Source organism: Mastigoproctus giganteus, chromosome 11 (genome assembly GCF_048544385.1).
Source record: "Mastigoproctus giganteus isolate SK-2022 chromosome 11, ASM4854438v1, whole genome shotgun sequence".
NCBI classification, from domain to species: domain Eukaryota; kingdom Metazoa; phylum Arthropoda; class Arachnida; order Uropygi; family Thelyphonidae; genus Mastigoproctus; species Mastigoproctus giganteus.
The window spans coordinates 132,493,549-132,507,490 of record NC_143585.1 but is presented as its reverse complement, the minus strand read 5'-3'; the positions used below and the strand labels follow the sequence as shown (position 1 = coordinate 132,507,490).

Genomic DNA, 13,942 nt, shown 5'->3' with positions numbered 1-13,942 from the left:
GCATCCCAGTCCCCCGGAGCCGGGCTAGGACTCTCAGCCACCAAAGGGTGTTGAACGCCCCAGCGAAGTCGATAGAGATAGCCAGGAAGTATTTGTTTTCTGTGGCAGCTGCACGTGCAAGGAGGTTCTTCAGGGCATCTACAGTCGACGTTCCCAGTCTAAAGCCATACTGTTTGGGGACATTAGGTTTGCCTGTAGGTAGTGAGCCTGTATTGTGATTAACAGGAGTCGTACCAAGAGTTTACTGCAGACTGTTTAATAGGGCTATTGGTCTGTAGGAAGTCGGTTTGTCTGGTGGTTTTGTCAAGTTTTTAATTATGAGTTTAATATTTGCTTTTTTCCAGTCCTTCAGATAGGTCCCAGTTTGGAGACATAGATTGAAGAGGTTCAGTAGCATATCGTAGGCTTCCTGATGATTTCCGGCTCCAAGAGGTCCGGACCCGGACATTTCTTACTTTTAATAAGGTGCGCAGCTGCGTGTAATTCCTCTATTGTGAAATCCGGTTCCGTCTTCTGTTCGGTAGTCATCATTCTCTGTGCACATCTTGATTTGTTGGGGTGTCTGCAGGTCTACATGAGGGTGGAAGGTTGCATCCAAAATATTGTTGACAGATGCCTCCCAAAAATTGGTAGCATCTCCCTGTGGTGTTATGGTGGTTGAAATTATCTCTCCCCTGGGGAGTTTATTAGACCACTCCCCAGGGGTCAGTGTTGCCAGTGTTTGCGACCAGATTTTCCCACAAGAGTTGTTTACTTCTGCGTATGAGCGAGGTGTACTGGTTTCTGGCCTCCTTGTAAATATTCTGCAGTGCAACCACTTCAGGGGCAGGCCAGGATCGGCTGATTCTCTGGAATGCTTTTCGTTTGTCCTGGACTTCTCTTCGGAGCCTCTGGAGCTCCGAACTCCCATGGTACAGCACCTGAGGCAGGTTTTCTTCGTTTTATGGCAGAATTCGCTGCTTTAGTGATGATTGCTGTGACATTTTGGTCAGGGTCTTGGTTTGTTTGAATTGCAGCTTGCTGTGTATCTTTTTCTGTAGAGTGTCTCTGAACTGGTTCCAGTTTGCAGTGTTCAGCACATATCTGTGCAGCATTTTTCTCTCAGGATATTGTCTTTGATGGTCTCTGTTGAGTTGGAAGGTCAGGACCCTGTGGTCGGACGTTGTCCAGGCATCCTGAACCGTCCAGTCTGTTATTATTGCCAGCAATATTCCTAGTGGCTAGGGAGACATCGATGGTTGATTCTCATCGTAGGTTGCAGTAAGTCGGTAGTTGATTAGGTTGGTTTAGCACTGTTATCGTTGATGTTGCTAGGAATTCCTCCAGGCACTGCCCATTCCTTGTCCCCTGCCTGTCCGGGGTATGGCTGTACCAAGCTGGTGACCTACGGTTCACGTCCGCTCTTATTATTAGTTTCTGGTTGGGGAGGTAACTGTTATATCTGGGTTTCTGACCACAATAGCAGCCCAGGGGATTTCATTTTCAGGCTGTATGATCTTGTATCGTAGGGAGTATCCCTTTACTTGATTGGCAGCTGTGTATGGTTCTTGGAGTATGATGATATCTATTATTTTCGTCGTTGACTTTCATCCTGACCTGGTCGGCCACTGCCCTGGTTCTATAAGTGTTTAGCTGGAAGAATTTGATTACTTTAGTGTTGAATTTTTTATGGTGTGGTGCCATAATCTGTTCTGGATTGGGTCAAGCTCTTGTATTTTTGGTATATGGGACACATGCTGTCTCCGAGGGAATGGGAGGCATCCATTTTCTGACTTCTGCAGTTCTGTAGTCTGTGCTCTTATTTGGGCAGTCGGTGAAGTTGTGGCCCTTGCCAACGCAGTGGCCACAGGTTCGCACAGCCTGGGAGCATGTGTGTGACATGTGTCCGAACTTGCAGTAGTTGTTGGCATTTGATGATACCCACATGTTCGCGGAATTGGTGGCTACCCCAATGTATATAAACTCTAGTCTGATTTATAAGTATTTGCCAAGCTACCGGGCTAAGTTCTACAGACCGGTTGACTGTGCTTGAGGACTTGGTCTTGATGGTGTGCTTGGGTGTCACATGATCATTTAGATTTTGATCTGGCAAATGTTTGGACAGATTTCTGTCAAACAATTCTCTTGCGACCTCCTCGGGTTTGATATCCTTATCTAGGTTGTATATAAGGATGGAGAGCCCCTTCCTTCTTGTGGGCTCAGCTCTGAGCCCCAAGGTTGCGATCTTGGGGGTTGGCTATTATTTCGTTTATTTCCTCTGTGTTCTCTGTTTCGATGACCACCCCTGGATTCCTTGTCTTTCGCACCGATTTTATTTTCGTGGTTCTTAGATCATCGGAGAGTTTATCAATTATTGCCTGCTTAATGCCTTCATTAGAATGTTTGTCCTCCTTATTAAGGGGTCTCAACACAACATGGTTAGGTGGCCGAGTGGTGGATTTCTCCTTGGCTTGTATTGGTTGGGTGGATGTGTGGTTACACTGAGCCAGTGTCCTCAGTGCATCTGCATAGGAGAGAGCACGCTGTGGCATATTTTTTGTTCCTCCTTCCGTATAAGCCTCCAGTTTAGCCGTGGCTATTTCGGATTCTAAGTGTGTTTGTTCCATAAAGTAACAATTTGGCCTCTGAGGCCTGCAGAGATTCTGTTGCTCTGGTCCCTAAATAGATCGTCTAGGGCTGTCTTGAGAGTGCGTGCTTGATCCAAAGGGGGGGGGGGGTCCCTCTAGGAGTGCAGAGTCCAAGGGGGAAATCCTTCGGCTTGGTTCCAACTTGTTTTCCTGGGAGCCAGGATCATCATGAACGTCCTTTGGTTGGCTCTGGCTTCTAGTTGCTCTGTCCGATTTAGGGACTATTTGATTTTTATTTTTTTCTTTTAGCCAGAGGTGTCGGTTTAACTTCTTGAGTATGGAATTGGTGTTCAGGGTTAACTTGTTCACAGTCAGAATCAAGTTGTAGCACCTCAAGCTGGTCACTTATCTTTTTCATGTGGTTCTCCCACCATGTTTGTATCCATTTCGGATTTTCAAAGTTATCCAGATTAGTGAGTTCTAGGTGCATTCTTTTGTTAGAGGGCTCTGAGAGCTGTTGGAGGATATAAACCACTAGTCCGTGGGTATATCTGTTGCCTTGCAATCTGCAGGCGAAGATTTGGGCTCTCCCCCACTCGGGGAACAGTCTAGTATATAAGTGGCCCTAGAAAAACAGGGTTACTTTCTCTGGGATTTTTGTTGGCGCTAATAACAGTGGTGACATCAGTTTTTGCACTAAATGTATATTTGCTAAGATCCATTCTGTCCACAGAATGTATATCCCCCTCCTGCCTGGGGAGTGGAGGCAAAGGGCCATGCAAGGGAGCGTGGCTAAGGGGGTAAAAAAAAAAAAACACTGCAGGGAAGGGAGAAAAAAAAAAAAGTCTCCTTCCTCTGCCAGGGGTTTGGTAATTAAAAGTGAATAGGGTTAGAGCACCCTATTCAGATCGCCCAATAGCATTTGGCAGCAGAGGTGCGATCTGTCCGGTTGTCCCAGTCTGATCCCAGCAGGGATCAGACCAATTATAAGGTCATTTGAGGGATAAATCCCATCCGTGCAGTTCGGTGTGTGGAGTCCATCTGTGGTTTGTCAGGTCCGTGGTATTAATCTTGAGTGGGTTCCTTCGCTACCTTGGGTTGGGTCCTGTAAGTCCTTTATTATGCTAGTTCAGTCCCAAAGGAAAGTCTTGTATCTGGGTGAGAGCCAGTTTAGTTGGGTCCAAAGATGGTTAGTTTTGTCGTGGTGCCTGTTCTTGATCCCTGTAGATAGCAATAAGTGTCCTCCTTTGGGTGAACAGTCCCTGGGCGAATTTTGTCAACTCCTTGCGAATCCAACAGGTTTGATTCCCTGTTGCGAGGGAAGTAAGTCAGTTTTGTCGTCAGGAGGCAGCGGAGATCCTCATAGTTTTCACAGTTGTACATTATGTGAGACCATATCTCCACTTCCCCACAGTCACAGCGGGATCATTTACTAATTTAAAACTGTTTAGTTTGGCATTCAGGGCCCCATGACCTGTTAAAAGATATGTAGTGTACAGTCCAGGGTGAAACCATGATTGTGCTTTTGCGTATAATCTTCCGACAGGTCAAATGTATTTTCAATGTATTGGAAGAATCAACAGCAACAATGAACATTGTTGTTGTTGATTTCAGTTTGCCAAATATTTGGAGGGGGGAGCCGAAAATTTAAATGTCCCGCATTGATAATTATTCACTTTTTTGAATTTTAAACAAGGTTATATGGAAGATACATATCTATCCAAAAAGGAGTTATTTCAACAGCAACTAGACAACCCACAACACCTATTGTCTAGTTGCTGTTGAGGTAAGGTTACATTGCTTTGAACCTGTCACTAGTTCAGCTGGCCACTGTTCTGCAGGAGGAATGGAAAGTGGAGGGTGTCACTGTTGTAATAAGTGGCAGTGACAGCAGTGTGATGAAGGTGGCATATACGGTATATATTATTAGTGAAATTTAATTTTATGCTCAAAATCAAAGGCTAAAAGCTATATGTGGGTTAAGAGCATAGTTAACTAGATACTTTAGAGGAGATCTGATTGAGGTTCATAAGGTGGGGGGTCAGTAAAATTTTCAATGTATTAAATGACACTAGAACTGACCTGCATAAATTCCAACTAATGGGGAAGAATTTTATAGTGCAGTTGTGATATATGTGGTCCTATTTTGCACAATTTTGAAATAAGTAATAATACTGAATAAATCTTATATGAATAAAAATTAAAATAATGTGCTGTACACGGAATCTCATTTTGACGAGTGGACCAACAGAGACCTGGTAGAACTGGAGAAGGCATCCAAAGGTACCTAGAGTCATCTGGACATCCCATTCGTAGTCTAAAGAACTTGTGCAAAATGAGGGATGCAGTTGCTGGTTATGAAGAACTTCAACAAAAATAGCAACACAAGATACAGAATATGCTGGATTCCTTCTTCATAATGCTGAAAGTGTCATCTTCTGTTGCTTTTTTGGGCTTCTTCAAAGAGGAAGCATAAAATCTTTCCAGCCACTGTTCAGTGTAGCTTCATTTGTGAAATAGTTATTCTAGCTTTAAAGTAAAGTTCAGTGTTTTACATCTTAATTTTTTTATTTGTTTTTTATGTTCATATATTTATTTCTTAATTTAGTTTTTTTTTTTTTTTTTACAGGTTGTTTTCAGTTGAATTTTTCATGACGATTTTTTCTCATACATTTAAATTTTTGTTAACAATTTGATTTAATTTTATCTTATGTTAATTAATTATAAAAAAAAAATTTCTTAATTTGAATTTATCTGCATAAAATAAGCCAAAAAAATTTTGCATTGGTTTATGTCCACAGACACATCCTCATGAATTTTGATGTATTTATATAGAATAATGGGTCTTAGTTTACACGCTTGTTCTAGGAATGCAATCCATGCAAAAATCACAATTTCCCTGTAGATTGTAGTTGTGGTAGTTGCCTCATTTGTTAGTTGAGTCTGATGATTTGTGGAAGCTTAAAAGGGAAGAGGGAAACACATATGTAGTGTTTTTTTTTTTTTTTTTTTTATCTCCTTGTGCAGCAAAGGTCTCTGGTTTCTTTGCACTACCAGGCCAATATGAATTAAATATACATTCTTAGAAAGCTGGTGGCTTTTCTAAGAATGTATATTAAATATACATTCTTAGAAAAATTAAATCAGGCGAAGTGAAATAAATTTCACTTCGCCTGATTTAATTACTTTGAATTGAACATGTAAAGTTCGATATTAAGATTAACCAAAATTTTAATGAATAAAGTTTGATTCCAAACAATTCTTTTATTTTTAGAATCACCTCCTCAGAAGCGACCTTGCAGCTTTTATCTTGAAGGAAATTGTCGTCGCAGTGACTGTAGATTTTCTCATGATTTGGCAACTATTACGTGCCGTTTTTGGGAAGAAGGTTCATGTTTTAAGGGCATTACTTGTCCATTTTTACATGGATATTTAAAGTAAGGAAATTTGTGAGAAAATTAATGAGAAATTGTTTTTCTTAGTTTTTCTTTAAAAAAAAAAAAAAAAAAGATTAATTTACTGCTAATTGAAATGCAGAAAAAAATAAACATAAATACAAGCTTTGGACATTTACTTATTGGTTCCTTGTTATATTGATTATTTTCTTTCAGGAGAAATTCCATTTTTGATGTGACTAGTCCTTGAGAGAAGGCAAAGTTATGAGATCTATACATGAATCTAACTCTGTTGAGCTGTATTCATTCATTCAAGCCCTAAGCCATTTTAAACGTGAAATGAACAGACCTGTGCCTGAATGACACTCCATATAAAAAGTGGGTAGTCAGTTTGACACTATAGATTCTGTCCAAAAGCAGAGATCTGCTGGAAGGCAAGCAAGTCAAATGAAATTATAAATGCTATTTGGGGGGGGGGGCATTTATTAACCCTGTTTAATCAATTTAAGAGCATCACTTGAAGTGAATATTCTAAAAACTATCCATCATATCCTCCATATAGAATTCATGGTTAAATGTTATAAAATCCAGAGTTTACCAACTTTTAGAAAATGATTATGAAACAAGAGTTGTTTGTTTGTTTGTTATTTGGTTTTTAGGAGCATTAGCAACTAAGGCCATATTACTTCGGGAAATATGCGGTGGTCATTCCCTGACCTTTCTGCATCCTCCGTATTTGGTGGTCACGGGCTCGAACCCTGGTCTAATCAAGAAGCGTGTGCTACGCACTGCTGCTCCTTCCCACCTAGCTACGGAGGCACCTAATGAAACAAGAGTAAATTCTTTCAATTCTTCCCATTGAAAGGATAGGATCAGAGTTTTAATTTTGTTTTTTTTAGATCTGCTGGAAGGCAAGAAAGTCAAATGAAATTATAAATGCTATTGGGGAGCATTTAATAACCCTGTTTAATCAATTTAAGAGCATCACTTGAAGTGAATATTCCAAAAACTATCCATCGTATCCTCCATATAGAATTCATGGTTAAATGTTATAAAATCCAGAGTTTACCAACTTTTAGAAAACGATTATGAAACAAGAGTAAATTCTTGCCAAGCATTAATTGAAAGGATAGGATCAGAGTTTTAATTTTGCGTTTTTTAAATACCAGAACCATAATTTTTATTGATGAGGCTCTATTCATATATCAGGAGATTAATCGTAAGTGTGTAGAATATGCAAAGAAATAACATCTTATTCTGAAATTCTAGAAAAATCCTGCCTTATTACAAAGGATTATCTTTCAGCATGAGAAATCAAATACCCCTCAGTTTATTTACTGTATTAAAAGTTTTTTGTTTTTTTTTTTTAAATTAAACTTTCCCAGAATTGTTGAATTGGTTGAAAAGGACCCGTGAAATGGTTGCTCCTGCTGAGGGTGGTGTAATTGTTTCTGTGGGTCCGGTATGTCTCCCTCAGAGCACTCTCATTTGCAGGCCCAGCTGTTCATGCCCTTTGAAAGTTTTTTCTTGCCTGGTGGACCCTTTTTCAGGTTTCCAGCTTGGGGCACCATAAGGGAACAGCAATTTTCTTGGTTTCTTCTTCTTACACTTGCAGGCATTACATGCATTGGTTATTATCTGCATGATTCTTTCAGAGTGGTTCTGAGGAGTCTGCTGATTTATGGAATCTAATTAGGTTCTCTGGAGTGCTAGTCTGAGAGTTTCATGGAAGGAATCAATTTGCAATCTTAATATTGAACTTTGTTATATCAGAAAATGGAGGAAGTCCCTCCATTTGACGTACTAGGTTGAAGGTTATTGTTCTATGGTCTCGGGTAGTCCATGCCTTGTAGACACACCAGTTTGTAAACTTTGAAACTGTGTAACAGTGATGGCTAAGGTAACCAGTATTACTTTCCTAAGGTCAAATTAAAAGTTAGGTAGTGCATAATTGTCCAGAACATACAAGTAGGTCTTGTATTGCCACCCAAAGACTAAACCTGAACTAGCTGAAATAGCACCATACTATCAGACTGCCTCTAATTACCCCATAGCACTACCCCATAATGCCTCTGATGCACCCCACAGGATAAATTAAAGGGGTCATAGGTTTTTAAATAAAATTAGTTTTTGTGTACATAAAAGCTAAAAAAGACTGTTGTTAAAATTACTTTTTCAGTACTGTAGGTGTAGAGAACGTACTACTCAAAATCTGATATACAAATGAGCCCTACTACCGCTCTTTATTTTTTAGGGTGGTTACACGTTGGACACAGGTGGCGTTCTTATTATCTATGTCAGGAATGCGCATTAATTTGCTCACTGGCTATGGACACACAGAAAGCGGCTTAGTGCGACTTCTTAGTATGTATTAATAATACTTCTCAATTGCTGAGTAGTAGAGATAGGTCCTGTTTTACGATGGTCCATTTTATGACTTTTCACATTAACGACTGTTTAAAAATATTACCTGAAAAAATTTAAAATAACAAAAAAATCGCAACTCAGTAATACATCGCAGCAACGCCTGTGTTTCTTTTGTTTTTCTTGGTGCATTGTGGGTGGAATGATAGTGACGCCAAGAGTTTACGTTCAGTGCGCTATGTTGATTTCGTTGTGAATTTTCCCTCAATTGTTAAAGGTTTACAGAGTGTTATTACAGTGTTATTTCTCATTAATAATAATTTTTGTGTAACCATGAGCTTTAAGCATAGGGCAGTGTCTGTGCCAGGGTGGGGCAAAGAAGAGTGCAAAACACTAACAATTAAGGAGAAAATGGATGTGATTCATTGCATGGAGTCTGGTGAACCTCGGTTGGATGTGTGTAAGGCATTGAGTTTAGTGCCTTCTATTGTATCAACGATTATGAACAATGTTGATAAAATAAAGTGAGCGCGCGCGTGCACACACACACACACACAGGGATAACAATGGAAAAAATGGAGAAATTGTTAGTGTTATGGGTTGACGATATGAACCAAAATAACGATCCTGTTACACAGGTGGTAATTCTGGACAAGGCAAAGTCATTATTTGGCCAAATATGTGAGGCGTCTGGTAGCACTGAAACATTTACGGCCAGCAAAGGATGGTGTCATCTGTTTAAAAACCATTCTGAAATTCAAAATGTGAAAGTGTTTGGTGAGGCTGCTAGATCTGACATTGCAGTGGCGGAAGAGTATCCTTCCGAATTTAAATGCTTAATAGACGAAGGCAACTACCACCCTGATTTAGTTTTTAATGTGGACGAAACCGGGCTTTATTGGAAAAAAATTGCCAAGTAGGATGTACATTGCCTGTGAGGAGAAGTCTTCTCCTGGTTTCAAAGTTGCAAAAGATTGGTTGACATTGCTTTTGGGTGGCAATGCACTGGGAACATTTAAACTCAAACTGATGTTGGTGTACCATTCAGAAATGCCTCTTGTAATGAAGGGCATGGTGAAGACACAACGACTTATGTTTTGGCGCTCTAACAAAAAGGCGTGGGTGACTCAGACAATTTTTAGCGAATGGTACGCCTTGTACTTTTGTCCAGAGGTTGCTCAGTTTTGTGCAGCAAATGGCTTGCCTCCCAAAGTCATGTTGGTGCTGGACAATGCCCCAGGACACCCAGCCAACCTCCAAGAAATCCACAATGACCATTTGGAAGTTGAGGTTGTGTATTTGCCTCCCAGCACAACTTCACTTTTGTAACCGATGGACCAGGGTGCAATTGCGACTTTTAAGGCATTATTTGCATACGGCTTTCAAAGGGATCATTGAGGCTGTGCAGTTTGATATAACTGTGAGGGACTACTGAAAGTCTTATAACATCTGAATGCCATCACAAACATTGATTCTGCCTGGGAGAAAGTGTCACAGTCCTGCATGAATGGCATCTGGCGTAAATTGTGACCCGAAGCAGTGATTGATTTTGTAAGGATTGAGCCAGTTTCGGAAGTGGCTAAGGATATTGGCATTGGCAACATTGATCCAGATGTTGACCAGTTGCTGGAGAGTCATGGTGAGCTACTTTCTAGGGGGGAATTGGAGGAACTGACTGTGCAACTTCAACAACATTAGGCTGACACACCAGATGGAGTGGAAGAGTTGGAGCCAATCAGAACATTAAAAACAAAACGTATTCAGAGTGCTCTTGCCAAAATTCATAGTGCAGTTGATGAACTTTATGATAATGATCCTGATTGGGAACATAGCTATGGCATCCAAAGAGGTGTCAACATGATGTTGAAGCCCTACTATAACATCTTGGAAGAAAGAAGTAGGAAGTCACGGCAGACATCGCTACAACAGTTCTTGACAAAGAAGGGAAAAGAATCCGATGACCCTCAACCAGGAACCTCCCATTAATGTCGGCCCATTACGCCATTGTCACAAAATATCAGTGAAGTAAGTACGTACTCAAGCGATGACTCCACAGGACCAAAGTAAATTAAAATTTTATTTTATTATTTTATGTATAAGTATAAATAAAACATGTGAATTAAATGTTTAAAATATTTAATTATTTATAGAGGCCCTGGGAGCCAAGCGTTTGTGACTGAGCAATTTCTCTATGACTTTCAGTGCAATTTCTTAAAAGTGATATACAGTTATTTAACATTCCTCTCGTTAAACAATCTATTTATTTAATAACAGCTCTTGTCAAAAAAGTTCTTGTACCGAGCAAGAAAGGGAAGCCACCTTTCTTTTTTCTCATAGATTTATTACTAACCCCATACTACTTTAAGCTTGGTCATACCAGGCACTGCTCCTGCCTCCTTGTGGCAGGGCAGAAAAGCTCATCTGCCAAGGGCGAAAAGGAACAAATATGGAGCAAAATATGTTTCCATCTCTAGAGCCGACAAGCTCTCGGCCAGAGAATGATTCTGATTTTGACATCATACAGCCAAAGAGGTTGAAAACTAATTCACCAACAACAGAGTTTCCTGCATTTCTAATTATGCACTCACTTTCAGACCAACCTGTCAGCAAGTTATCTTCTTTCCTCATCCAGAAAAACCTGGAGAGTATTGCTGGATCTCTTAAGACTGTTAAAAGGCTACAATCTGGAGACCTACTATTAGAAACAGCAAACCGTAGACTTTCAGACTGTCTACAACTGACAAATTTTGCAGGTATACCAGTGAGTGTATCTCCCCATAAAACACTAAATACATCTAAAGGTGTGATATCTAGCTGGGATCTGTTGAATGTGATGGAGGACGAAATAACTCAAGAACTTCATGATCAAAATTTTATTGCGGCTAAAAGAATCACGATTAAAAAAGACAATAACCCACTAGGAATATTATCCTTACATTTAATACCCCAAACCTACCATTATCAGTGAAAGCGGGTTATCTTCTTTGCTGTATTCGTCCATACATACCCAATCCTTTGAGATGTTACAAGTGCCAAAAGTATGGCCACTCTCAAACAACATTTAGAGGAACCCCAGTATGTCCCAACTGTGGATCTTCTGATCATACACAATCTGAATGTTTGGCGACAGAAAAGACTTGCCCCAACTGCAAAGGCAACCATCCTGCGTACTCAAAAACGTGTGACAGATGGAAGGCAGAGAAAAAAAATTGTTAAATATAAGGTTGAGAACAGAGTAACCTATCAAGACGCGAGAAAAATAATTGCTGCTACTATGCCCAAACATATCTATGCTAATGTTGCACAAAAACAACAAACAGTGTCCACTCAAACTGATGTTACAGTCTCCTTAAACATATCAATCTCCGACTGGGCTCGAGCTGTCCTCTCTCAGCAACGGTCCAGTGTTCCTAAGCAATCAGATCAGGCAAGTAACAAACCTCTCACCGTACCGGTGACATGTCCTTCCCCACCCGTGATTGCTACTGCATCATATAGTAAAAGTTGCATACAAAATGTTTCAAAAAAAAATATTCAAGACATCTCCATGGATACTAATTACTCATCCAATCAGGAAGATCCGATTTTAGAAATATATGTGGAGGAAGAAATGCACACTAGTCGGACTATATTTTCAAAAAAAGACAAACAGAAATCTGACCAACAAAAAACTACCATACTGAAAAAGCAGTCAGATACAGCTCCTTGTTCTCATCTCAAGTAATGCCTTATATTTTACAGTGGAATTGTAGAGGACTTCATAGCAGTATTGACGATATCCATTATCTTATTCTTTGCTACTCTCCAGTGAGTTTCTGCTTGCAAGAAACCTATTTAACTTCCCAAATTTCCACCTCCATAAAGAACTACTCTATATATCAAAAAGATTGCAATGCATCAAGTGCTGCCTGTGGTGGTGTGGCCATCTTGATCAACTCGCAGATCCCAGCAAAGCAAATTGTTCTTCAAACAGAAATTGAAGCTGTCGCTGTATGTTTCATTACTCAGATTGCTATAACACTAGTTTTAATCTATCTTCCACCAAACCATACTGTCTCTTACCAAGATCTGGAAAACCTTCTACTGCAGTTACCTTCCCCTATCTGTCTGTTGGGCGATTTCAATGGTCACCATCCTTTATGGGGATCTTCCAAATTAGATACACATGGCCGACTGATTGAAACCTTTCTAGATAGGCATAACCTTACCATTCTTAATACAGGTGAACCTACGTACATACAATTGCCAACTGGACAAACTTCTGCAATTGACCTCTCAATATGCTCCCCGGTACAGTTTTCAGTCATGGAATGGTCTGTTATGAATGATCCCATGGGCAGCAATCATTTCCCAATTATTTGTAATATGCTCACTCACTGCACAACCACCATTAGCCGAACCCTGCCGGAAATGGAAATTTTCTCGTGCCAACTGGGTGAAATTTTCAGTCAGCAATTAAACTGAATGAGGAAATTATCTGATTACAACCCATAGATGAAGTGACAGAATATATCACATCCCAATTGTTATCAGCCGCTAAAAACTCAATTCCATTGACGAATCCGATGGCCCAGCATCATTTTAACTACTGGTGGAATGATGAATGCACGAAAACAAATAGGGGAAAAAAATAAAGCTTGGAATTTATTCAGACGATCCCCAACCACAGCTAATCTCATCAACTATAAGTAACTAAGGGCAAGAGTGCGTCTCATTCAAAAACAAGCCAAGAAGGACTCCTGGACTTGGATTGCGTCCACTGTAAATAGAAACACTGACTGCAAATTAATATGGAAGAAAATTAGATAGCTTTCTGGAAAGTTTCTGACCATCCCTTCAACAATCCTTTCTTGGAATGGGCAAGAACTCTCTGCTCCTCTGACTATAGCAAATGCCTTGGGCAAAACCTTTGCTCAAGTCTCAGCGGCATCAAGCTATTCCCCGGAATTCCAGAAAATCAAGAACATCACTGAACAGTGACCCATCAACTTGCGCACCTCTGTTATCTTACCATATAACCAACCTCTTCAGTATTTGGAACTTCTACAAGCCGTTAGAACAGCACACAACAGTGCAGCAGGGCCTGATGGAATATATTACATCATTTTACAGCATCTTGATGACAAACAATTACAGCTGCTGCTGCTATTTTAAAATCGAATATTTCTGGAAAACATCTATCCTACGTCTTGGCATCATGCCACAGTTTTGGCCTTTTTGAAACCCGGTAATGATCCCTCTAGTCCTTTTAGTTACCGGCCAATTTCCCTTTCCAGTTGTCTCGTTAAAATCCTTGAGAAAATGATCCACAGATGACTCGTTTGGATAATTGAAGACCAAAATCTAATGAGTAATAGTCAACATGGTTTTCGCCAAAACAGGTCTGCCTTAGATATTATGATCAAGGCTGAGTCCGCAGTTCGCAATGCCTTTGTCAGAAATGAGAACCTTGTTATGGTCTCCATCGACATAGAGAAGGCATTTGATACCACCTGGCGTCACGGCATTCTTAGAGACCTTCATGCCCTTGGTCTACGAGGCAACCTGCCTATATTCATTAAGAACGTTTTATGGAGTCATTCTTATCAGGTACGATATTTTAACTCCCTTTCTACA

The 13,942-nt window shown here is 40.2% G+C and overlaps 1 protein-coding gene across 2 annotated transcripts in view; it reads left to right on the top strand.

The window, feature by feature from the left end:
- LOC150078439 (uncharacterized) overlaps window positions 1–13,942 on the top strand; it is a 308,908-nt gene that overhangs the window by 242,826 nt on the left and 52,140 nt on the right. For both annotated transcript variants that reach the window (XM_090384725.1, XM_090384724.1), the window contains exon 11: window positions 5,842–6,004. In XM_090384725.1, coding sequence (XP_090240851.1) covers window positions 5,842–6,004 — 163 coding nt within the window. The remainder of the gene's footprint in view (window positions 1–5,841; window positions 6,005–13,942) is intronic.